The sequence below is a fragment of the Balaenoptera ricei genome, chromosome 1 (genome assembly GCF_028023285.1).
Source record: "Balaenoptera ricei isolate mBalRic1 chromosome 1, mBalRic1.hap2, whole genome shotgun sequence".
In the NCBI taxonomy this organism is placed as follows: Eukaryota; Metazoa; Chordata; class Mammalia; order Artiodactyla; family Balaenopteridae; genus Balaenoptera; species Balaenoptera ricei.
Window position 1 is genome coordinate 83628284 of NC_082639.1, and position 26538 is coordinate 83654821.

General features: G+C 44.4%; 1 protein-coding gene across 5 annotated transcripts in view; it reads left to right on the forward strand.

The window, feature by feature from the left end:
* Nucleotides 1-26538, forward strand: part of SLC44A3 (solute carrier family 44 member 3) — an 84065-nt gene that overhangs the window by 27325 nt on the left and 30202 nt on the right. For all 5 annotated transcript variants that reach the window (XM_059926627.1, XM_059926620.1, XM_059926636.1 and 2 more), the window contains 4 exons: nt 344-433; nt 1911-2035; nt 6125-6311; nt 16626-16791. In XM_059926627.1, coding sequence (XP_059782610.1) covers nt 344-433; nt 1911-2035; nt 6125-6311; nt 16626-16791 — 568 coding nt within the window. The remainder of the gene's footprint in view (nt 1-343; nt 434-1910; nt 2036-6124; nt 6312-16625; nt 16792-26538) is intronic.

A 26538-nucleotide genomic window follows, 5' to 3' on the forward strand; every position in this document is an offset into this window, starting at 1 on the left:
GTTTGATAAAAAATTTTAGATGGTTCATTTGGACTTAAAAGAAAAAAAAAGAAAGTTTAGGGTATTTGGGAATAATACCTGCTTTAAAAGAAATTTTTTTAAATTCAGAAAGAATGCTAGCACTTTCAGGAAGTGGCACTGTCACAGACCTAACTTGTGTATGCTTCAGAGAGCGGCCAGGGTGTGTCTTGTTCTTTTGTTTGGTAGATGTCCAGGATATTTAGAGACTGCAGGCAGTCCTCAGCCCTCACTCCTTTGGAAGGTTTAGGCATTCCAGCCCCATCATCATCCCCCTCAGGCCTTGGTGGTGGTTAGAATTTATATGTTTTGCTTAATTTTCTAGCCTTGTCTTTGGCCATGACGATCACCTTCCGATTCATCACCACCCTTCTGGTTCACATTTTCATTGCACTGATTGTTTTGGGATTGCTGTGTAAGTATTTCCACTTGATTGATTTCTTCTTGATTAAATGAAAAGCCTTTCCGTGAAGTGTAGAACTTAAAAGCTGGCATTTCTGAGCTACATGGGGTCTTAGAGAGTCTCTCGTCCAACTCCCTCATGTTACATAGAGGAGACTCGGGCCCAGAGAGGACAGGGAGGGCCACAGGATTGCTTCTGTCTCACAGAAAACAGCAAAGTTCCTGCCCAGCCTTCTGTCTCTTCTGCACTGTGCCGCCTCTCAGATGAGCCGGCCAGGTGAGTGGTACTGGTTTCCACACCATTAAAAGTCAGTTCCAGTACCTGTTGGAAGCCCTTTAAAGCAGAGGTCCCCAACCCCCGGTCCGAGGCCTGTTAGGACCTGGGCTACACAGCAGGCGGTGAGCGGCGGGCGATTGAGCGAAGCTTCATCTGCCGCTCTCCATCCCCCACCCCGTCGCTCGCATTACGGCCTGAACCATCCCCCCACCCTCCACCCTGTGTGTGGAAAAAGTGTCTTCCACGAAACCGGTCCCTGGTGCTGAAAAGGTTGGGGACCGTTGCTTTAAAGGATGTCTTCTGAATTTTCACATCTCCCATTGACATGTGGGTACCCACACTGTCATGCAGAGGCTCCGGCCAATCTGAAGAGACGCAGGCCCTGAGCTGGGGCAGGGTCCCGGAGACCCTGCCCGGTGCCCACTGTTTTCCTTTTCAGTGCTGGATCCTGGATCCATCCAAAAGTTGTCGGGGAAGAAGGTCCGAGGGGCAGAGGCATGCAGGGAGCTCAAGGCAGCAGCTGTTTCCGAACTAGTATAGGATATTTTAATTTTTAATAATTAGCATGACCAAATAAATAAATAAATAATTGGCATGACCGTAGGTGTTTCATCCCCTAAACAATCAGTTCTGCAGATCACAGGTGCCCAGCGTGCAGGCGCTGGAGGACACGCACTGTGGCTTGTGAGGGTGCCTTCCCCACCTACGGCTAGTAAAGACGACTGTGACCTCCCTGTCGTCACTGTGGATGCGGTGCAGGTGGCACTTAGTACCTAAATGCAGAGCATTTGCAATGTCGGGGCACCCACCCAGTTTTGTAGGTGCCAAGCCAATATCCAGGCTGCCCCTGGAGTTGTCACCCGCAGAGCTCATTTGGAAATTTTAGACTTTAGACTCTAATATTGTTCCTCTCACCATCCCCGTTGGTGTAGTTTCCTCCCTGCTCACACCCAGCCCCACCCATGGGCTAGGCTGACAGGACACATCTGTGTTCCGGAGTCACCTCCCTGCGTCTCCCAGAGACAGGCAGTCACCCCAGGTCTGGCAGGTTCTCAGCTGGCCCCATCCAGCTGCTTCAGAGGGCCGGTCATTGCCTGCAAAGCCCCAGGGATTTGGGACCCACTGCCTGAGCAGGGCTGCCTGGTGTGAAGGGAGGGGCCGGTGGTTAGCTCATGGCATGCGCGCTGAGTTCTGCTGGTGTTTTGCTTTGCAGTTGTCTGTGGTGTCTTATGGTGGCTGTATTATGACTATACTAATGACCTCAGCACAGAATTGGACACAGAAAGGGAGAATATGAAGTGTTTGCTGGGGTTTGCTGTTGTGTCTACAGTTATCACGGTAAGAAGCACCCTTCCAGCAGTAGATCACGTAGCCGGCCAGAACTCTGAAACCCAAATAATTAGATTTTAACCAAGAACAACGAGCACTTGTTTTTCTTTCACTGCAGAATGTGTATACATGTTAGTGTAGTGAGCGTACATACGTGTCTAGTGCCTTTGTGTTTTATTTGCGATACCTACGTAGGAACGCATTGCAGCCTTCAAAAAGATGCGTAAACGCTCTGACTTCGTTGCAGGTCACTTCCGCCATCTCAGAGGTTGGTTCGTCCCCTTGCTGACTCATTGCCCTTGCACACAGTAGAGCCGCTTTCACCCGCAGGCGGCTACAGGGTGGACGCTGCAGCGTGCAGAGGGAGCCAGACATACAACAGTTCCCATTTCCTGGTTTGCGGAGAGTCGCCACCGCGCTAGCCAGTGGATGCTCCGCTCTCAAGGCTGTGACAGCTCGCACTGCCCTTGAACACAGAGAGCCCTTTGTTTCCAGACGTGCGGCTGCTAGGCTAAGTTGGTTTGAGAGAACCGCCGCCTCCTTGGTGAATTCCCTAGTTGAGAGCCGGCAAACAGAGAACATTGAGCCTGGAGATACTGGTTGTTGGGGGAGGGTGGTTGGCAACTGAAAATCATTCTGGTCCCTCCCCTGGTGCTGATAGCAGTTCTGGAATCACAGGGCCCCGGAGAGGGTCGGCAACTGATTTCAGGTGGCCCACGGGCATCCTTTAGTGTGTGGCTTGCTAACCGTTTCATGGAGGCCTGGCCGCCGGGGTTTCCACACGCCCATTAAATCTTTCAGCAAGGGCAGATTCTCTCACCAGCTCAGCTCTCTCCTCTAAGGGAATCCTTCGGTTCTCACGTTTGGCACAGGCTTGCCGTTTTCTCCTTTCTAGTGAGGTGTCAGGTTTATGTTTGTCACGAGAACTGCATCTCAGTGAGCAAGTATCCGATAAAGCAAAGCTCCTGGTTCGTCCTGGGACCAGGCCCGTAGCTGAGCCAGGGCGTGTGCAGGAGGCTGGAGAAGAAAGGCCCCCCTGCACCCCAGGCGGCGTGCTGGGCTCTTGGGCACTAGGGGCAGGGAGGAGCAGGGCTGGGAGCTGGGAGAGCTTGCTTCTCCCCCTTCCCCCACCCCCAGCCCTCCACAGGGCTCCCTTTGTCTTCACACACTGAACCATTAATGGCCGCCAGATGCCAGGGTCGGGGGAATGCTTTTCACCGAGGGTCAGGCTAGGGAAGGGGTAGGCTGTGAGAGCAGAGCGAGGAAGCGCCCCACGGCTCGCACACCGTTCATTTAACACGTGTGTCACTGCTGCTCAGTCTCTACCAAGGCCTGGGTGCTGGCGCGCTTGTTCTCATAAGAGCCCTAGCTTCTCTGTCACCATCACCATTTACTGAGCGCCTGTTATGCCCAGGGCCCTGTACTAAGCAATGCACCTGGCAGGACAAAGCACAGAGATAACACACGCCCCACAATGAGGTGAATTACAGGGCTAGCAACGCCATGACGTGGTACACGGGGAGAGAGGGCAGCCTATGAGGGGGGCTGCCTAGGAATATTATTTCAGTGGTTTCAATAAAACCACTAGCAGCGATGCAGACAATGGGATGAACGGCATCGAATGCTCGCCTCAGTGTGTCAGCCTAGGGGCACAGGCTGAGGTGCAGCAGTTTGCAGCTTAGAGCCCAGAAGGGTGACGTTGAGGCTTGACCCCTGCGGTGAGTCAGCTCTGCTGTCCACCCCGCCCAGCCCGCACCCCTGGCACCATCCCCAGTGGGTAATGCTGATCTCCCTTGAGACTGGGGAAGTGACGGGTTAGAGTTAACTCATCACTTGTGGTCAGTATCCTGGTGTACTTTGAACGTGAGGGGAGCATTTTATACATATATATGTATATATTATATAATTGAAAAACACACGCATTGAAACACACACATTTTACCATTCCACTCAGGAGCTAGAAGCCAAGTTTATTTGCCTAAAGATTGTATCATTTTGCCTCATTAAAATTTTTTTAAAATTTTAAACGTTTTAACGTAACGTAACGTAAATTTTAAACGTTTAAAAAACGACAGTAACAAAAAATGTCCCTCTCCCTTGTTGATTGTGCTAGGCATTGAGGACACAGAGATGGAAATTCCTACTGTCTCCTCCGGGCATCTTCCCTGGCTCCTCAGGCCAGTCCCCACAGCTATGGCAGGAGGCCCTGCTCCCAGCCCCGGGAGCAGTTTTGCAGAGTTTATCCCACTGCCCTCTGACTTTCCTCCACTTGATTATGAGGTCCCTGAGGGCAGCAATGCCCAAGCCCAGCTGGAAGAGGAAGGGCATCTAGGCCAAGGGAGTAGCATGTGAGGGGTCACATAGACAAGAAAGGAACCTGCAGGAAGTTCCCTCGGCAGGAAGGGACCATGCCAGGAAGATCCTGATTTACAGTGATGATGATTTCGATATTTATCCAGGAGCTTTGGGGAGATGTTGAAGGATTTTGAGCAGGGAGATGATATCCTTGACTCTACCTTTTACAAAGATCCCTTTAGCTTGGGTCGGAGGAGGGATTGAGGCAGGGGTAGGGGGCTAAGGGGATTAAAAGCAGAAGGTAGTGCGGAGGCTACCGGGGTCTGGATGAGAGACGTTGAGACTTGAGCTGTGGCATCAACGTGGGAATAGAGAGGAGAGGATAGATTGAGAGCTCTATCGGGAAACTGAGTCCGAGGTGATTGAGATTGTGCTGTGTGCTGGGACTGTGCCAGTCCTTGACAATAACAGACGGCCCTGCCCTCAAGGAGCTTGATGTAATGTGAAATGCAGACAATAAACATCTACAGTAGAGTATGTTGAGTGCTACAGTAGGGTAAGTATGGGATAAAATGGAAGCACGCAAGAGAGGAACCTGATTTTTTCTTGGAGAGTCCAGGAAAATTAGGGCCACTGGAGTAGGGAATACAGGGGAAATAAGTTTTTGTATGAAGATAATGAATTCGGTTCTGGACAAGTTGAGTTTGACACCCTGTAGGACACCCAAGGCCTGGTCAGTAACTGAAGTGCTTACTCATCCAGCACCTAGAGAAAGGTGAGGCTGGAGATTTTTTTTTTAATTGGCCGCAGGATCTTAGTTCCCCAACCAGGGATCGAACCCGTGCCCCCTGCAGTGGAAGCGTCGAGTTCTAACCACTGGACCCTGGAGATTTTTATTTAAAGGTTATCAGCATCTAAGAAGGATTCTAAAACCACAGAGGAGTAGGAGAGACCACCCAAAGGATCCCAAGAAATAGGAACTGAAGAAGTAGAAGGAGAGCCAGAGGAAAGAGCAGTCACAGAAGTCAAAGGAGAAAGTTTTAGGAAAAGAGGAGGGAACAAGAGATTCACAGACCATGCTGAGGTCAAGCAAGATCTGGAATGTTTCCGTGGGATTTGACATTCAGGAGGTCAGATGAGGTGACCTTGGGGAGAGCAGTTTCAGGAGAGTCTTGGGGTCTGGAGGTTTACAGGCAGCTGAAGGATGGGTGCAGGTATGGACGTGCAGATGGCTGGTGTGGACCAGTACTTGAAGAAGCTCGCCTGTGAAGGAGATAAGAGATGACGGTGGCTGGACCGCGGTGTGAGGGTAGAGGGAGGTTTGTTTCTTTCATACGATATTTATATACAGGGAGGCCAAAGACAGCAGAGGAGGAGGCACAGAAGGTTGCTTTGAGGCACGATCACTGTCCTCTTCCCTCATACTTGTGTCCGCTTGACCTTCTGCAGTCCTTCAGCATTCTCTGAGCATCTTGGGTGCTGTGGAGGGAAAAAGAAATAGACAGTTCCCCGACCCCAGAGGACCTTATTCTCGTTTTCTCTCATTCTCTGACCAGATTGCAAGCTCCTTCAGAGCAGGGGCTGTGTCTTGTCCACTGTTGTAGCAGCAGGATCTAGCATAAGTATCAGCACATAGTAGATGCTCAGTTAGTATTTGAGAATATGTCTATTCTATTATAATAAAAGTAGGGAGTAACTATCTTAAAAGAGTTGTTTGCCGAGATGTCAGGAAAATATTAGGGTTTGTTTTCAGCTCTTCTCAGTTCTTCATTATTTTGAATAATTTAACCCCTTTCTCACCAGGCAGTTCTGCTCGTCTTGATTTTTGTCCTCAGAAAGAGAATAAAATTGACAGTTGAACTTCTCCGAGTCACAAATAAAGCCATCAGCAACTCTCCTTTCCTGCTGTTCCAGCCACTGTGGACGTTTGCTATCCTCATTTTCTTCTGGGTCACCTGGATGGCTGTACTCCTGAGCCTGGGAACTGCAGGTAAGGGCAGTGGGAGTGGGGTCCATCACCCTGGGGTCATGCACAGAAGGCCTCACCGTTCTGGAACCATTGGCCTGTTTTTGTAAGGACCAAATTTCCCATGCAGCTAAAGGCATCTGATGGCAACAGTGACGGTGCTTGGGGCTCTGTCATGGGAGAAAAAGCAGGAAATTCTTTTTCCTCTTTTGTATCAGTATGTGAAAAAAAGAACCCAGGAAAGACCCTGTTAAAATGCTGTGCTCAGAAGAACGAGCTTAAGTTTAAAGCAAGTGTGCACAGATGTTCACATTGCTTTGCTCCTGGGAAGACAGTACTGTCCTCCATTCTGCTGTCATATCTATACAGTGGTTTTCCACCAGAGATATTCCTCAGAATCTGCTATGGTGCTTTACTAAAATACAGATGCCTGGGCCCCATCCTCAGAGACTCTGATTCACTCGGTTTGTGGTAGGGTTATATTTTTTTGGATGCCTGTAAGAGAGCAACCACATTCTAGAACAGTGCTATTCAAAGGGTTGTCTGACACCGGATAAGGAGCTTATGCCAGAATGTATATCCCTCCATCACTTCCTCCGTCAAGAAAGTCTTGCTGTGAAAAAAAAAAAAATGTCAGCAGAACAAGACGATAGGCCTAGTGATGCAGCTGACCTTCCTTCTGGCACAAGCTCCTTATCTCACTGTGGACTAATCACATACAGGGTGAGCCCAGGCCACTAGTCTATGGCCCCATTTGAGTGATACTGCTCTAGATCTTCTCTCACTCACTCCTCGATTTGATTTAGTTAAGGCCCAAACTCACACTCTGATGTGAGTACAAAAGAGTAAGTTGCTTTCGGAGACTATCACCAGGCAGATAAGAACCACAGCAGATGTCAAAGCAACAAGGCTAACATAATTTCTTAATGGTTTATCAAGTTTATTCTGTTCCCTGTAGGCTCCAGTTGTATATGTAGGAATAACTACATGTAGTAGATTCTTAGTAAACTAGGTTCTCTTACCTCTCTTCTGGAGTAAAGTGAACCCGTGGAGATTACTCCAAGATGGGCAGCCAGCTCTCTGGAGGTCCAAGCCCTTGGAAGCCCATGTTTCCAGCTTAGAGATGCTCAAGGGGCAGCCTCTTCTGTCAGGGATCTCTGGAAGCTTGCTGAAGGCCTGCAGTGCACTTCCGATAATTATCCAGCAGGGAACCTTGTTCAAACAGGCACAGGACAGTAATCAATCAGGATGAGGTTAGTGTGAGAGTGACGGAAACCTCAGAACAGTGGCTTAAACAAGATGACAGGTAATTTCTCTCTCATGTAAATAAAGCCCACAGGAGGAGACCCCATGCCAGCATGGGCTGCCAGAGGTCACAGACCCACGCGCCTTTTTTCTTGCTGCACAGCCTACCACTTGCTTCCACCTCATAGCTGAAATAGACACTCGAGTTCCAACCACCCTGTCTTATTCGAGCTGTGAGGAAGGTAGCAGGGAAGTCATGACAACACTTCCACCTACAGCCATTGGCCAAATCCCAGTTACATGGCAACTCCTATGTGCAAGGGGGGACAGGAAATGTCATTTCGTTGGTGGCAGCCATGCACAACCTAAAAATGAGAGGTTCTGTGAATTGCAGGGCAGTTGGAAGTCTTAACTAGGGCAACACTGAACAAGCATCTTCCAGCTCATTTCCTTGACGTGGTCTTAGTCCTGGCGGAAAGGGAAGCAATGGCCTCGGTGCCTGCAGGAAAGCAAGCATTTGTTGAAAATTTCCCAAATTCTAAGCTCGGCACTAGGTGCTTTCTTATGTTCTCTCCTTTAAGTGTCGCAACCCCCTTTCGATGCCTGTGTTGTTATGTTCAAGTTACAGGCAAGAAAACTGAGGTTCTGAGAAAGCAATTTGCTGAAGGTCCAGCTAGAAAGTGATGGCTCTTACTGACGCCAGAGATCTAGAACAGAACCTGTGCTCTTTCCATGACCTCGCATGTCCCTTGTGTCTGGGATACAAAGCTAGGAGATCAAATTAGACCTCCTCAGGTTTGTCTGTTCAAGTTGAAGCAGTATTGTGACCACAGCAGCTGGCTGGTGAATGCAGGCCTGTAATGTGGTGTTTGGGACCTGCGGCCAGAGGGCAACATGACAGGGCCAGAGGCTAAAGCCAGATCAGGCTGGGAGTGAGGTGTGGCAGGAGGTGGCAGGGCTTGACGCTCTGGTGGTGGACTGTGGCACTGGGCCCTCGCCCTGAAGAACCGCAGAGGAGAGGTGAGGCCTCGGGAAGTACAGCTCAGGACCAGGGAGGGACCTTCCTACTCCAGCCTCCAGGGCACAGCTGCCCGCCCCGCTGTCCTTATGGGCTGTCAGTCTGGGTGAAGGGAATTGTCTCTGTGGTTAAACCCTCAATGATTTGGAGCAGGACACGTTCTTTCGTTCTTTAATGCACAGACATTAGGTGAGCGCTGGGGGGACGAGGCCCTGGCAAGGCACTGGGGAAGAGTGGTGGCCTCTCCCCACGGTGAGGATGGCAAAGGCTGATGAACATCACAAGAAGAGAAACTTAGGGAGCTATGGAGCGGCACAGTGGAGCTCCAACCCCCTCTGCGAGTCAGGGAAGGCTTCTCAGAGGATGGGCTGGAAATTACCAGAAGATCGGAAAGTACGGAAAGAGGCAAAGGGGATTTAGTGGGGTCATGTCCAAGCACAGGAGAGAACCTGCTCACAGGGGACAAGGCGAGAGCTGGTCCTGAGAGTTGGGGATGCAGTCGGAGAGGAACACGCCCCAAGGCCAACTCGGGGTGAGCTGCTAGCAGGGCTCTCCTTCAGTTCCCCCACTTCGGCCCCAGCTGGGCCCAGGGCCTGGGGACATTACACAGCCTCAGCCCAGGACCGAGAGGAGGGGCAGGGAGAGAGTGGGCTGCTCTGTAGGGCCGAAGGCAGCACATCAGAGGGTCACATATAAAAGCCCAGCCCTTCTCTATCTGTGGAAGGAGCAAAATGAGCACAAGGGAGAGGAGTTGAAGGGCAGAAAAGGAAACCGGGTGCCCAGGACCTACCGTAGGGGTCTGTGGGCAGGTTGATGTTCAGCTTCACAAGAGAGGGTGTCTCACAGAGTGACTGCCTTCCCCCCTTCCCCGGGGCTGAGCGTCATAGAAACCAGATCCGCTGTCCCCTTAGGCCACCTGCCTCTCCTTTCCACTCACCTGTGGGGCGACCCAGGTGCACAGAACTCCCTTTGACTTCAAAGGCCTTTTCATGCAGTGCCAGGACGATGGGCTCTGGGCCTGGGCAGGTCATCTGCTGCTTGTTTTGATCTTCAGCAGATGCCCAGGTGATCCGGGTGGTGAGAGATGCCTGCACAGCACCTGACTGTCTCATTTCATGTCCCTCAGGAAGTCCCAGAACCCTCAGGCTCTCTCTTCAGTCTCAACCCAATGTTCCCAGTGCTGTGGGGTGTCCTCAGTGGGTAAATACTGTAAGACTTTTATTGTGTCAGATGATTGAATGAGTTAATATTTTAATGTGTAAAAAAGAAAAGAAAATGCAGAAAAAGTGAACTTTAGGTTGATCATTTTTTGCCATTTTTTTGATGAGCTCTTTCTCTAGTGACTGTTAATCAGTCTCTTGACTAGTTGACAGACTCTGGCTTGTTTGAGGATTGTTTCAGTGGAGCATAACGAGGCCCTCAGTAATGACAGCAACTAGTCAGCTGGGACTTGTCTGCCACCAGCAATGTGACAGTGACTACTAAATCCAGTGAAAATAATAGTTACAGGAAAACGGAAATAACCTTGGGAATCCAGTAGGTGCAGTTGGCAGGTTGGAAAGAGCCCAGTTGCTCTGATGACCCCCAGTTACCCTAAGGTGGTTGGGATGCCCCAGAGTCAGAACAGTAGAAGAAAGAGGCCCATTTGGGGAAGGGGGGGCTTTCTCTCCCACTGGTACTGCAGTTAGAAGAGGTCATCGCAGGGATGTGCTCAGCGTGCTTAAAGGCAAAGGACCATGCTTGGAAAGGAGGCAGCAAGGTCGGACAGAGGGTCTCCCATCCAGGGACCTGGGATCCAGGATGGCTCTGGCCTTCCTTGTATGTTAATCCTCTGGGCTTCCTGTTTTCCTTTTATACAGTGGAAAACTGGTGCTTTCCCCAGGCTTCCTCATAAGGATGTTAGGAGGCTGAAATGGGACCAGAGCTTTGCTCTGCAAATAAGAGACAGTATGTGTTCCTTATATTAGGAACTAATGTCAACTAGAGAATGTCTAGTACTAGCTTCAGCTTTGTGGTTTATTCTCTGCTCTGCATGGCATATTTGAGAACACAGTCTAAAAGAAAATTGTCCTTTTTTTAAGTTATCAGAGATCTAGAAGATAATTGAAGTTATTTCACAAAAGTTTCCTAGTGGCCCAGTCCTGTCCTAGGAACAGGGGGAAGGGAGATTGCTCAGGAGAAATTTAAAACAGCTCCTGCTTTTCAGAAATTTATGGTCCCTGTGGGGAAGTGTGAGGGAAAACAATCTCCATGAACATCTAGGTGCCTTTGCACCTGCTGTGGTCTTTGTCTAGAATCTGCTCCTCCTCCTAACTTTCACCCCAACTTTTTCCCCCAAACTTCATGGAAAACTAGTCATTATTCAAGATTTGTTTTGAGTAATATATTTCTTGGGAAATCTCCTATAAATTGCCCAGGCATACTTAGATATTTCTTCTTCATTTTTCCCTGCATTTTTTATATTCTTCATTCTTTTAACAGATATTCATCAAATGCCTGCTATGTGGCTTGGGTACTGAGATACAGCAGTGAACCAAATAAAGGTACTAGTGAGTGGGGAAAGAGAGCATAAATAAGTAAATAGATTATGTCAGGTAGTGATAAGGCCTATAAAAAACAATAATGCAAGATAATGACTTGTGTGTTGTCTTCCCTCAAGAGAATGAACATCTGGAGGGCCTGGGCTGTGTCTTTTTCTTTCTGTCTCTATGGTCAGTGCACAGCCCTTGAGTGAGTTCAGTAAGTGTGTGCTGAGTCAGTAAGTGAATTCACATCAATGTTGTGTTCAATGAGATGTATACACAGAAAGAACGAGGTGAACCACAGGTGCGCTGTCAATGAGATTTTCTTCTCTTTTGCCCTAATCCTCGTGCTGTCAGAGCAGAAGCTGAGCCAGCAGGGGGCACAGGCAGGATGGGTGTCAGCAGGACACTGAGCCAGTTTGCTGGAAGAGGCCAAGTGTACAGAATGTGCCAGAATATAGAACCCTTTTAAGTCGGGCCTGCATCCTTTGGGAAATTATCCCAACCAACTGGACTGCCTCCCTTGAGAAACTGCCATTTACATTGATCATTAATATTGATATCCATATCACCTCATTAATATGATATCAATATCACCTCAGTCTTTCAAAATGCTTTAAAGCTTGCTTGTAATACCCAGACTTACAGCTAGCTGCATGATGCATTTCCTCCAGGCTATAATGATGATCTCTAGGAAGACTTCTAGAAAGTTGTCTCGAATCTCTATGATAGGATGTATTACTTGAGGAAGGTTGATTCATTCATTCATACAATCATTCATTCAACAAATATTTATTGAACATTTATTCTATCAGACCCTGTTACAGATGCTGGAGATACAGCTCTCCTTCTAGTTTGGAAGCTAGAGGGAGATTGGCATTAAATGAGTAAGTGAATTTTATAGTATATTAAAAGTTGATAAGTGGTAAGGAGAAAAATAAAGCAGAGAAGAGTAATAGGAAATGCTTAAGGAGGGGGGTCCAATTTTGAATTTAGTGATTGGGGAGGGCCTTGTTGAGAAGATAATTTGTGAGCAAACATTTGAAGGAGGTGAAGGCAGAGCCATGAGACTATGCAAAGGAAGGGAAAATGTTCTAGGCAAAGGGAACAGCAAGAGGGAGAGGTGCTGGGGACACAGCAAGGAGGCCCATTCAGTGAGAGTGGCCTGATCGAGGGAGAGAATGGTTCAGGTGAGTGTCAGAGAAAGCACAGGCTCAGATCCTGGGGCGTTGTAGGCCATTATAGGAACTTTGTTTCTGAAATGGGAAGTCATTACAGCATTTTAAGCAGCATAGTGGCATGATCTGACTTACATTTTCATGGCAGTGCTCCAGGGAGGAGGTGATGGTGCCTTAGAACAGGGTTGTAATGGTGGACATGGTGTGACATATCAGATTCTGAAGGATTTCCTGATATTAGGTGAAGGGTGTGAAAGAAAGAGGAGTTGGGGATAAAACTGAGGTTTTTTAGCTTGAGCAACTGGAAGATGGGATGGCCATCAACTGAGATGGGACAAGACTTTGGAGCGTTTTCGGGGAAGAGCAGAAGTTCTTTTTTAGTTGTGTTGATTGAGATGCCTTTTAGACAGCTGGATGGAGATGTCACGTAGGGAGTTAACTGTTTGAGTCTGAAGTTTCTGGAGAGGGCCAGCTAGAGATCTCATTTGGGAATTGGGGAACACATGAATAGTATTTAAAACCATGAGATTTGAATGAGGGTAGATAGAAAAGAAATTCAAGGACTGTGCGTTGGGGCATGTCAATGTTAAGAGGTCTTGGAGATGAGGAAGAATCAGGAAAGGAAACTGAAAGGGAGCAGCCAGTGGGCAGGAGGAGAAAAATGTGCTGTCCTGGAATTGGGGTGAAGGGTTCAATGTGTCAAGTGCTGCTGATAAGTCAGATAAGAACTAAGGATTGACCATTGAAGTTAGCAACATGGAAGTGAAACAAAACAGTTTCAGAGAAGTGTGGGGGAATGGATCACGATTAGAGCAGTTTAAGAGAAAGGCGGAGAAAAAAGAATTGGAAAGAATACGAGACAGTCTTAGAAGTTCGGCTGTAAATAGGAACAGAGAAATAGGAAGGACGCTGGAGGAGGAAAGGGAGTCAAAAAGTAGGGTTTTTTTTTTTTTAGAGATGTGAGGTGATTAAAAATGATTCAGTAGAGAGGAATATTCTGATGAAGCAAGAAAGAGAGGGAAAATTTCTGGAGTGATATCTTCAAGTAGGTGAGAAAGGGGATCTAGTGCAGGGGTTGGCCTTAGGATCACAGACAGTTTATCATATTAAGGGGGTCCGATTATGGACACATGCTGATAAGGGGTAGAGATGGGGGTAGGTGCTAGCAGAGATTTTCCGATTGCTTCAGTTTTCTTAGAGAAACCGGAAGTGAGGCCACTGTCTGAGCATGAGGATGGGAAAAAACTCTTAGAGGTTGGAGGAGGAATTATAAACAGTCCAGAAGAAGGGGAGATGAATAAACTAAAGTAGCAAATGTGGTATTCACTCTGATGATATCTTCTTTCTGATTTTTGTGTTTGCCTTTTTCATTTTTTCCCCTAATGGCTAATGTCCAGCATAATTCTAGCATGCAGTATACGCTAAATAAATATTTGCTCATTTCAGACCTGGAATCATATCTACTTATACCTCAACTATAGCTAACCTTATATTGTACTCACTGTTCTAAGCACCTACCTGTTTAATCCTCGTAACAGCTATGTGTATGGCTTTTAGAGCCGTGAGACTAGATGGAATCAACAAGGGAGTGGTATTAGTGTGGTATGAGTGTCCTCAGATTACAGATGATGAAACAGAGATTTTAAAAGGTCCCACAACCTCATAACTTGCCTGAGGTTGGTCAGCCATTAGGAGACAGAGCAGAGATGTGAATCTCAGCCTGCATGACTCTCAAACTGTATAACTACTGCCCTGGAGTTCATCTTGTCTTCCCTCTTCATCTTTACAATAAGAGAACCGAGGCCCAGGTTGCTTATCACAAACGTCAAAGCTGAGATTGGAACCAAGCCCTCTTCCAGTTCAGTGTCCTTTCCACCACCATCCCCCTAGATCAATCTTATCTTGGGATCCAGTTCCCAGGCCCGTTAGCTACACTTAGCGGTAGCTATATTGTAATGGCCCTTAGTAACCAAGCAACTGGTATTTTGATGAGAGGCTCTTGCCTGCACCGACCCAGCCATCCAGGAGAGGGCAGTCCTGTGCGCATAAACACGCCTGCCCCACCCTAAGCTTCTTCCTGAAGCCAGAGCGCCTGATTCTTCAGAGAATGTTTGCTTAAAGCAGTGGTTCTCAAGCAGCAGTTCTGTCCCCCACATGGCATTTGGCAATGTTTGGAGACATTTCGGGTTGTCATAACTGGAGGAGGGGAGGGAAGAAGCTCCTGGCATCTAATGGGTAGAGGCCAAGGAAGCTGCTAAACATCCTACAATGCACAGGACAGGCCTCCATCCCTCCCGCCCCTAACAAAGAATTATCTGACCGCAAATGCCAGTTGCTATGTTGAGAGGTTGAAAAACCCTCCCCTAAAAGAAAACCTTTAAATAGTCTGGTATAATGGAACCAGAAAAATAAATAGATGATGGCTTCAGTAAAGATGTTCAAAAACAAGTAGCCAGTCAAGAATAATTTATGAATTCTGCTTCTGTGTGGAATGCCAAGGGCGTGAAGCCCTGCGTGGATCATGATTTGTCCCTTTAGCCATTCTCTACTTGCTGACTGTTGCCATCAGTGTGCCAAGCTGGGATGTATGTGAATGTGCCACTGGCAGCACAGGGCAGCCCCAAGGAGAGACGATCCCCCCTTAGCACCCAGGGCCTTTGTACTTACTTGCCTTTTGTCTGTCAAGGAAGTCATCCCTCCTGTTCTTTGGAAACGTCATCCACCCCCAAACCATGTGTGATGTTGTAGACCTGTTCTTGCAAACTGTAGTCTGTCCCCGTCACTGGCGACCTTGTGGGGGCATCAGTGTGCATGTTGACTGGCCCCATCACTTCTGCTATTCCAGGAGTGGCTCTCCAAGTCTCCACTCACCTGATCTACCTACACTTGCTTGTTAGTTGTGAGGGGTCACCTCCTTTGGGATTGGGAATGCTTTTCTGAAACACACCCATTTTGGAAAAGCATAAGCATTTATCAGTGCCTTACCTGAACCAGAGATTGCTTCCAAGCCAGAATGAGCCCAGTGTTCAATAAGATATTAACTTCTCTCTGTAAACCAAGCTGCTCCGCTATTTCTCACAATGTGACTCTTGTTCAGCAGAACACAGAGCATGAGTTACTAAGACCAGCCTTAGTCTGTGGAATTAGTTTGCTCTACAGCATGATTATCTTCTCTCACTTCGTTTGCACAGACCCTATTGTGAATGTCTAAAGACACATGAATTATGAACCTAAAAGCAATTTATAGCTGTGAAAGGAAATATGAAACTATCTTTAAATGTTCTTCAAGTTGTAGGTTTTGCCAAAGACCAAAGTGCCATCTTCTTTCTTACAGTAGTTTATTTAAAATACACAGCAGAGGACATCTAGAAATCAAATGCAGTTGCAGAGCTGGGATTTGGTTTTACTAGATCCAAATGGAATTGAATTGAATTGCAGAGCTAATTCAAAGGCTTCTTTAGATGAGAGCAAATAAAGCAGGGTATAACCAGTGAATGGCAGAGCATTGCTGGGGTTACCTCACTGGCCTCAGTTTAATACAGTGTTGTGCTCCTGAAATTTAATAGTAATAATAAAAATCGTTATCACTTATGTAACGATATTTCTTTGGGCCAACACTGACCAGGTAATCCCACTCTACTCTCTCTTGAACTACCACCAGCATATGGGTATTACAGATAAGGATACTAAAACTCCAAGAGGCCAAATAACTTGCCCCAGGCTACCCAAAAAGGGGTGAAGCTGAGATTTGAACCTAGAAGGTTAACACTGAGGCCCAGTAGATATTTTAAATGTCCTAGAAGAGTTTGCTCTTGAAATGAAATCTGAAATGAATCCCTTTGAAAAAATGAAGATCCTTGTCTCTTTTATTAAGTCTAAACTTTTGGTGAAGTGAGGTTCTATAACAGAGTCCTAATGGCTTTGTGTGCTTTCATCAACATAAGTTTTGTTTGCATCACTAAGTGTTGTGGTAGAAAAACCATGGGTTTAGAGTCCAGTGTGTCCAGGTTTATATTCTCCCTCCACTAGTCATGAGCAATGAGAGTTTGCAAAAGTCACTTGACTCTTCCAAACCTCAGTTTTCATATCTGTAAAGTGGGGTGAGTATTAGAGTATAGGCCAAGTGCCTTGCAAATTGCCTACCAATCAGTCATCATAATTATCCCTGTTAATATTATTCATAAGTTAAATGTGTGTTCTCAATTTTTAGTTTTTCTATGAAGATCTTATATTATGGTGGGTATTTCAAACTTTACTTTGGCATCTGTGTTTTGTGTAATGCCAAAGCCCAGGTATGAGGAAGCATGGCCTGTTGAACCTTCTTCCATACTTAGGAAAACATAGGTATAAAGCATGTTTGTGTTTTAAACTTTAGGAGCTGCACAGGTCATCGAAGGCGGCCAAGTGGAATATAAGCCTCTTTCAGGCATTCGGTATATGTGGTGGTACCATTTAATTGGCCTCATCTGGACTAGTGAATTCATCCTTGCATGCCAGCAAATGACTATAGCTGGGGCAGTGGTTACATGTTATTTCAACAGGTAGGTCTAGCATGTTATTCCTATTGATTTGTCTATGTGCTTCATGTTGTGTATCTCAAAAGATATTTTGGAATTTTGACATGACCTCTCAAAAGGGATTGGCAAGAGTAAAAGACCAAGCTCAAAATTAGGCAGGATGTTCATTTGGTAGTAAAAAGAAATGTTATATCTTAAATCTGTCACATTTCCAACCTCTTTTACTTTAAGCTAGAAAACCCAGAAGGAAGACCAACAGGGAAGTATTTGTACAGCTTAGAATTGAAAGATATCCAAAAGAAAGGGTTGACTTCTCCTGTAAATATCCATTCTTACTGACTTCAAACTTTAAAAACATTACTGATCTATTTGGAGCACACTTCAGTAAATTCTGCGAGCTTCATTTCATCCTCTGCAAAATGAGGAGAATGTTTTCTTGGAAAACAATTTTAAACCCTAAGGGAATTGTACATGACTATAAAATATAATTCATGTTCAGATAGTTAAGTGCTAGTGAATTAATTACTTGCTTCTCTGTTCGCTATGATACTTATTTGAGTGTTTATCCTCCTTTACCTCATCAAAATAATTGAGGACACACACACACACACACACACACACACACACACACACATACATACACATACACATCTCAACCCTTTACCTTTTTTGTGTGTGCTACTCTCCATGAGGCAAAGATAAAGCCGCAGGCAAGAAGAACACGGCCAGTAGAATGACAGGGTTGGACTCAGAACAGGAAGTTTACTCCTATGGGGCTGATCCTCCTCTAATCTCTCAGCCTAAATGAGCAGAAAAACATGAGGGTTCGTGGGGGTAAGAAAGTCAACCAGGGATGATTCATGCCATTGAGCAATTACCTCCTGATGATAAGGAGTACTGTGGGTTTTATTACAGAGGTGCTGTTGGGAGCCTCCATCATTAGAGAGCCCATAGGATGCACAAAGGGCTGTAGCCCTTGGCATTGAGAACCTTTGAGCCGTTGGAGGGGGTGGTGTGTGCTGCTTACTCCTGAGTAGAGGAGCAGAGATTATTCTAACCAAATTGGCCAGCAAGTCATATCTCTCTGACAGCAGTGATTCTGTGCTATTTTAGTACCACAAAATCAAAGCATTTTCATTGAGAGCTTTTTATTTAACTTCCAGTGAAGTGACTATCTCCCTATCTCTGTGCATTCCGTGGGAGAGGAGGCTGGTTTGAGCCACAAAAACCTAGAGAGGCTCAATGTAAAATGTGCTTCCAAAGATTAGTTAAAGGTCTTCCTAAGGAGCAGTTGGGCCCCAGGGCCCCTCCTTCACACCGGCAGAAGACAAGACGGGAGCTTTGCTCTCTGGAGAAGTCATCAGAGAGTGTCTGGATGTGGGGCATCTGGTACAGCTGAGGCTGGGGCAAGGCTCTGCACTGAAAGAAGGGGGAGCAAGTGAAAGTCTAAATATTGAATAGTATTCTACCTACTACCAACCCACACTCCACAGCTTAGCCTCCAGGATGTTGACAGCCAGGTTGATATTTCCTTGGCAGGAAATTATCAGATTCTTCTTTGGAGAAATTGTCTAACCCAAAGAAAGGACCTACAGATGGTGCCATGTGGGGGCCCCCAATGAAATGGCCTGTTCCCCTGACTCTGAACCAGGTCGTGGAACTCACCGGTCAGCAGTCACCCTCATATAGAACCTCTAATTCACTTTTCAGTGCCTCACTCTTAAATGTGAACTGATAACCAATGATTGTTAAACATTAGAAGAAGCCTCTAGTGAAAGAAAAAGATCAAAATGAACAAAACAAACAAACAGAAAGAACTTAGGGAAAATAGGGACAATGCAGGCAGCAGAAGAAAACTACAACAACGACAACTATAGTATCCTCAGAAAGAACCAAGAAATGTTGCTTCCATAAAATAAGAATAAAAAAAAAAAGAATATTGAGAGAACAAGAAAGACCTCTTTGTAGTTAAAAATATGATTGCAAAGTGATATTTTTCTATTGAGGGATTAAAATATAAAGTTGAAGAACTCTTTCAGAAGGTAGAACAAAAAGATAAAGAGATGCAAAATGGGAGAAAAAGGATAAAAAATCAGAGGCTAATTTAGGACACCCAACATCCGACTAATATGAGTTCCAGCAATAGAGAACAAAGAAAAAAGAAGGGAAGAAATTATCAAAATTTCCCAGAGCTGGAAGACATGAGTAAAGAGAAGATCCCAGAAGCTTTACAGAGAAAAACAGATCACAGGCAAAATATCAAGAGCTAGAATGGGTAAAAGACCTATATACTGAAAACTATAAAACTTTGATGAAGGAAATTGAAAATGAAACAAATAAATGAAAAGATATCCTGTGTTCATGGATTGAAAGAATTAATATTGCAAAAATGTCCATACTACCCAAAGCAATCTATGGATTTAATGCAATCCTGATCAAAATACCCATGACATTTTTCACAGACATAAAACAAATAATCCTAAAATTTATATGGAACCACAGAAGACCCCGAATAGCCAGAGCAATCTTGAAGAAAAGAACAAAACTGTAGGTTTCACACTCCCTGACTTCAGACTGTACTACAAAGCTACAGTAATCAAAACTACAAAGCTACAGTGGCATAAAAACAGACACATAGATCAACGGAACAGAATAGAGAGCCCAGAAATAAACTCATGCACTTATGTTCAATTAATTTATGACAAAGGAGGCAAAAATATACAATGGGGAAAAGAAAGTCTCTTTAATAAGCGATGCCAGGAAATGGACAGCTACATATAAAAGAATGAAATTAGAACATTTTTGCATACTGTATACCAAAATAAACTAAAAAGGATTACAGACCTAAATGGAAGACTGGAAACCATAAAACTCGCAGAAGAAAACAGGCAGAACACTCTTTGACATAAGCCATAGTAATATTTTTTGGATCCATCGCCTCAAGCAAAGGAAACAAAACCAAAAATAAACAAATTAAACTTAAAAGCTTTTGCACAACAAAGGAAACCATCAGCAAAATGAAAAGACAACCTACTGAATGGGAGAGATATTTGTAAATGATATGACCAATAAGGAGTTAATATCCAAAATATATAAAGAAGTCATACAACTCAATATCAAAAAAATAAAGAACCCAATTTAAAAATGGGCAGAAGACCTGAATAGATATTCTTCCAAAGAAGACATACAGATGGCCAACAGGCACATGAAAAGATGCTCAACATTGCTAATCATCAGAGAAATGTAAATCAAGACCATGAGAGATCACCTCACACCTGTCAGAATGGCTGTTGTCAAAAGGACCACAAATATCCGGTGTTGGCAAGGACATGGAGAAAAGGGAACCCAAGTACACTGTTGGTGGGAATGTAAATTGGTGCAGCCACTATGGAGAACAGTATGGAGGTTCCTTAAAAAACTAAAAATAGAACTACCATATGATCCCACAATTCCACTGCTGGGTATACATCCAAAGAAAATGAAAGCACTGATTCAAAAAGAAATATGCACCCCAGTGTTCAGGCAGCATTATTTACAACAGCCAAGATATTGAAGCTACCTAAGTGTCCATCAGTAGATGAATGGATAAAGAAGATGTGGTATATTTATACAATGGAATATTAGCCATAAAAAAGAATGAGATTTTGCTATTTTGAAACAACATGGGTGGACCTGGAGGGGATTATACTTAGTGAAATAAATTAGAGAAAGACAAATACTATATGTTATTACTTACATGTGGAATCTAAAAAATAAAACAAATGAATGACTATAACAAAACAGAAACAGACCTACAGATTTAGAGAACAAACTAGTGGTTTCCATTTGGGAGAGGGAAGTGGAGAGGGTCAAGGTAGGGATAGGGAATTAAGAGGTACACACTACTATGTATAAAATAAATAAGTTACAAGATATATTGTACAACACAGGGAATACAGCCAATATTTTATAATAACCTTAATGGAGTATAATTTTTAAAAATATTGAATCACTGTGTTGTACACCTGAAACTAATATTGTAAATCAACAGTACTTCAATAAAAAGTAAAATTAAATTAAAAAAAAAAAAAACTAGAATGAGATCTGGGGCTTCCCTGGTGGCGCAGTGGTTGAGAATCTGCCTGCCAATGCAGGGGACACAGGTTCGAGCCCTGGTCTGGGAAGATCCCACATGCCGCAGAGCAGCTGGGCCCGTGAGCCACAATTACTGAGCCTGCGCGTCAGGAGCCTGTGCTGCGCAACAAGAGAGGCAGCGATAGTGAGAAGCCCGCGCACCGCGATGAAGAGTGGCCCCCGCTTGCCACAACTAGAGAAAGCCCTCGCACAGAAACGACCCAACACAGCCATAAATTAATTAATTAATTAATTTTAAAAAAAATAGAATGAGATCTGATGTTCAACAGCAACTCTGAAGCAGGGAGACAGTAGGACAAGGCTGTCAAAATTCTAAGGAAAGATTATTTCCAACCTAGAATTCTAGACCTACTCATACTATCAGTCAACAGTAAAGGAGGATAAAGTCCTGTTCAGGCATACAACATCCCAAAAGATTTCCTCCCCACATCCTTTCTCCACTGAAACTAATGAGTAAGCCAGGGAGGAAAGCATGAGTTTCAGGAAATGGGCTCCAACACAGTAAAGAAAAGAAGGGAATCCCCAGGAGGGTAGCTAGTCAGCAGGTATAGAGCACAACCAGTCCAAGGAGGAGCTGGAGAGCAGTGGGCTCCAGGAGGGATGTCTCCAAGAAAAAATAAAAAGGAAACTGAGAATATAAGATGTGTTGTTTGAATATGTGGAGAAAAAATTTATACTTTGGTGAAGCATTTGGTGAAGTCCATGGAAAACCAAGCAAATAAAAAATGTGAAACATTATTAACTTAAGGAAAAACCAAAAGTTGTACAGAAAAGGAAATATAATCAGAATACACTGTTTGGATTGGTTGTATTTTTTTTTTTTATGTACTGATTTTATTTTATATATGTACTGATAATGTAAACCCTAAACATTAACTAAAACATAGTGGTGAAAGATTGAAAGTTTTTTCTCTAAGATCAGAAACAAGACAAGAGTGCCCACTCTTACCATTTCTATTCAACATAGTACAGGAAGACCTAGCCAGAGCAATCAGGCAAGAAAAAGGGGGGAAAAATGCATTTAAATCAGAAAAGAAGAAGTAAAATTACCTTTGTTTGCAGATGATATGATCTTATATATAGAAAATCCTAAAGACTTCATCAGAAAACTGTTAGACTTAAATCAATGAATTCAGTAAAGTTTCAGGATACAAGATCAGCATACAGAAAATGGGTGCATTTCTATACTCTAACAACAAAATATCTGAAAAAGAAATAAAGAAAACAATCCCATTCACAATAGCATCAAAAACAATAAAATATTTAGGAATAAATTTAACTAAGGAGGTGAAAGATCTGTTTACTGAAAAGTACAAGGCTCTGATGAAAGAAAGACACAAACAAATGGAAATATATCCTGCGTTCATGGATCAGAAGAATTAATATTGTTAAAATATCCATATTACCCAAAGCCATCTATAGATTTAATACATTCCCTATCAAAATTTCAATTATATTTTCCACAGAAATAGAAAAAAAATCCTAAAATTTGTGTGGAATCACAAAAGATCCCAAATAGCCAAAACCATCCTGAGAAAGAAGAACACAACTGGAGGCATCATACTTCCTGATTTCAAACTATACAACAAAGCTATAGTATTGTATGGTACTATATGAACAGTATGGTACTGGCATAAAAATAGACCCATAGATCAATAGAAGAGAACTGAGATCCCAGAAAGGGGAAAAGATAATATCTTCAATAAATGTTTCTGGAAAAACTGGATAACCCCATGAAGAAGAAGAAAATTAAACCCCTGTATTACACTGTTCACAGAAGTTAATTCAAAATGGTTTAAAGACTTAAAACATAAGAACTAAAACCATAAAACTCCTAGAAGAAAACATAAGGGAAAAGCTCCTTGACATCAGTCTTAGAAATGATTTTTTGAATATGACACCAAAAGCACAAGCGACAACAGCAAAAATTAGTGAGACTACATCAAACTAAAAATCTCTACACAGTAAAAGAACCAGTCAACAAAATGAAAGGGCAACCTATGGAATGGGAGAAAATATTTGCAAATTGTATGTCTGATAAGCTGTTAAAAAACAAAATATATAAAGAACTCACACAACTCAATAGTAAAAAAAAAAAAATCCAGTTAAAAAATGGGCAGAGGAACTGAACTTCTTTTCCAAAGAAGACATACAAATAACCAACAGGTACATGAAAATGTGCTCAACATCACTAATCATCAGGGAATGCAAATCAAAACCACAATGAGATATCACCTTATACCTTTTAGAATGGCTATCATAAAAAAGACAAGAGATAACTGTTGGCAAGGATGTAGAAAAGAGGGAGCCCTTGTGCACTGTTGGTGGGCATGTAAATTGGTACAGCAATTATGGAAACAGTATAACAGTATGGAGGTTCCTCAAGAAATTAAAATCAGAACTACTATACAATCCAGCAATCCCACTTCTTGGGTGTATATCCAAAGGAAATAAAAAAATTATCTTGAAGAAATATCTTCACTCCCATGTTCACTGCAGCACTTTTCACAGTAGCCAAGGTTTGGGAACAACCTAAGTGTCCATCGAAAGGTGGATGGATAAAGAAGATGTGATATATATAATGGAATATTATTCAGCCATGAGAAGGAAGAAAATCCTGCCATTTGCAGCTACATGGATGGACCTTGAGGGCATTATGCTAAGTGATATAATTCACAGAAAAACAGTTACTGGATGATATCACTTATATGTGGAATCTAAAAAAGCTGAACTCACAGAAACAGAGTAGAATGGTGGTTACCAGGGGCTGGGGGTAGGGGAAAGGGGAGATAACTGGTTAAAGGGTATAAACTTCTAGATAGAAGATGAATAAGTTCTGGGGATCTAATGTACAGCATGGTGATTAGCTTAATCAGACTGTATTATATACTTGAAAGTTGCTAAAAGAGTAGATCTTAAATGTTCACATCACAAAAAAGAAATGGTTAATTATATGAGGTGATGGAGGTGTTAGCTAACGCTATGGTGGTAATCATTTTTCAATACATAAGTGGATCAAATCAACACATTGTGCACCTTGGGCTTACATAATGTTATATGTCAATTATATCTCAATAAAACTGGGAAAAAAACATTAAAAACTTCAGTGTAATTATGTTGAGAAGAAGAGGGGTGGGAAAATGAGTGTGTTGGGGAGTTTAGGCTGTGTAGGAGAATGAAACCTGCATCTTCCATGGTGGGAAGTCGGTTGACAGTCTCTGAGGCTGAAAACAAAATCAAGAAATAGCAGTAAGAACAAGTAATTTAGAAGTGTGAGGGTGAGTTCCAGAAGAAACAGCTAAAATATTACCTCCAGGGAGAGAAAATTAGTGGTGGGGAAAGAAAACTGTTGTTTTTCCTGTTACGCCTAGCAGTACTATTTGACTTTTTAAGATATTTCATATATTTGATTAAAATAAACAAGCTAATTCAAAGTAAAATGCATGCTGATTTATTTTTAGCACTACTATTTCATTTATTAAAGAGTTCTGCATTCTTTTTGACTGTGTGCTAATTTTGAAACCTCAAGGTTTTTCCTTATCTCAGGGCTCACAATTCTTTGATCTCATGTTCTAGCCTGCACGCAGGGTGAGAATTAAATATAGCCAGAGTGCATTCATCTCTGTCATTCATTTAAGCAGTAAGAGGGCTGAAGAGTTCATACAAAGACCATCAAGTACCAGGACATGGGCAACCTGTGTAATTTCCCTTTTACAACCATTTGCTTGAAGAGGGGTCAACTGAGAGCCATAAAGATGTGGCTGAGGTGTGATGGGAAGGAACCAGCACCGCTCAGTTTGGAGAAGGGACGCACGAGGCATGACTTCATCCTTTGCCACTGTACAAAAGATGGCTTCCAGCTGCTTTGGATTTGCTGAGGAGGAAGTGACGAAGTGGAATCACAGCGGAGCCTAAGGAATTTAGGTAGGAGACAGATGAGTTTCCTAACCCTGACAAGAGCTGCCGAGGACCTGTTCTTCATAGCAAAGAGCTTCCATTTTCTTTGGGACTGGAAAGGTGAATCTCACAGCTTCCCCACAGTCATCACCATCCCATCTTGCAGTAGTTTTGCTGAAAGAAGTATCAGGAAAGGGCAAGGTCTCTGCGGGGACACACCATGCTCCTTTGCTCAGGACCAGATTGACATTGGAGGCCATCCATCCTGTGCAGCCCGGTCCTTGTCCAGGAGCCGTAGCACAAAATGCGTTTTCCATACTGTTGAAGAGTTCTCAGTGAGCGCTAGGCTGGATCTAACCGGAGCTAAAACGTGCCTCTAGGACCCCGAAGTTGCTGGATTCGACTTATGCTCTACTGTCCAAGCAAATAGTAGTTGCAACACAGCACTTACGTACCATGACTCAGAGGCGCTACAGACTTGGATGAATGGAACCATTAAATGCTTTGCCCAGTGACTTGAGCTGACGCAGTGTCCTGGGGCCCTGGCTCCACTGCACAGGGCCAGGCACCTTTAGCACTCAGCAGCCGCAAGTTTAAAAGTAGGGGAGCTAGGTGTGTGGGGCGCATCCTCGAACCTCCTGCTCTCTCACACCGCCCGGGGTCTTCCTACCGCCGCCACCCACAGAACCCGGTAGAAGATGCTCAGCACGCAGTACTCCCTAGAGACAGAGGCGCAGGCCTGACGGGAGGACCTAGCATCCTCACAAGCCCGTCACTGAGCCGCCCAATACACCCCTCGCTGCACTGCAGTCCCGAACGCCAATTCTCAAAATACGGTCAAGTCTCAGTTTAAGCTTCACCAGGTGTAATCAGAGCCTCTTCCTGAAGGCAGTTTTGGCTGGTTGTGAAGGTAACAGAGATGAAGGCCCCAGCCACATGCATAGCGGAGGAGGGATGATGATAAGATGATGTTACCTTTGAACATGGAAAGAAGGTCTAGGGAGAGAAAGTGGGGACTCCAAGACCCTCCGCTGATTGACCTTTCCCTGTGGGGTGGCGTTTAGTTCTCAGGGCGGGTATTGAGTGACTCCTGGCTCCACAAGCTGGCCTGGTCTGTGAGCTGGTCTTCTTTTCAGGTTTTCTCTCTCATGTGGTAACTCAGCTTCTGGAATGTCTACATCTTCTTCCAGCCAAGCCCTGGAGCGGCTGGAGCCGTCACTGGGGTGCAACATGGATGAGGGCAGTGCGGACAATGCAGACGCTCCTCTGCCTGAAATGGTTAATCCCATCCCAGCAAGACCTCGGAAAGCGGGTGCCTAACCCCACACTTCAGTACCTGGAGGACCAGCCCCCAAGGCCCTGTTCACAGTGGCCTGTGAATCCTCTGTTTCCCTACCAGATGGAAAGCAGGTGCTGCCCTCTTCTCCCCGCATCCCCTCTTGAGCACCATAATATGTTCTAAGGCGCATAAATCTCCTAAATGGGAAAGTAAACATTCTTCCTTTTAAAAAAAGAGAATGAGGAAAGGGGAAAAACAAATGTGTCCGATTTTCCTGGCTGTGCTACTTTTCTAGTTTATCAGAGCTAAATGAATTCATATCAGCAATAGCTTCCCTGGTATTTCCTATTTTCAACAATATTGACTTGAAACACACATCGCCCTTTTTGTGGCACAACTGGATTGCAGTTATTCTGCTCCCAATATTACCTTCATATTCTCTATTCCTTCCTGGATGATTT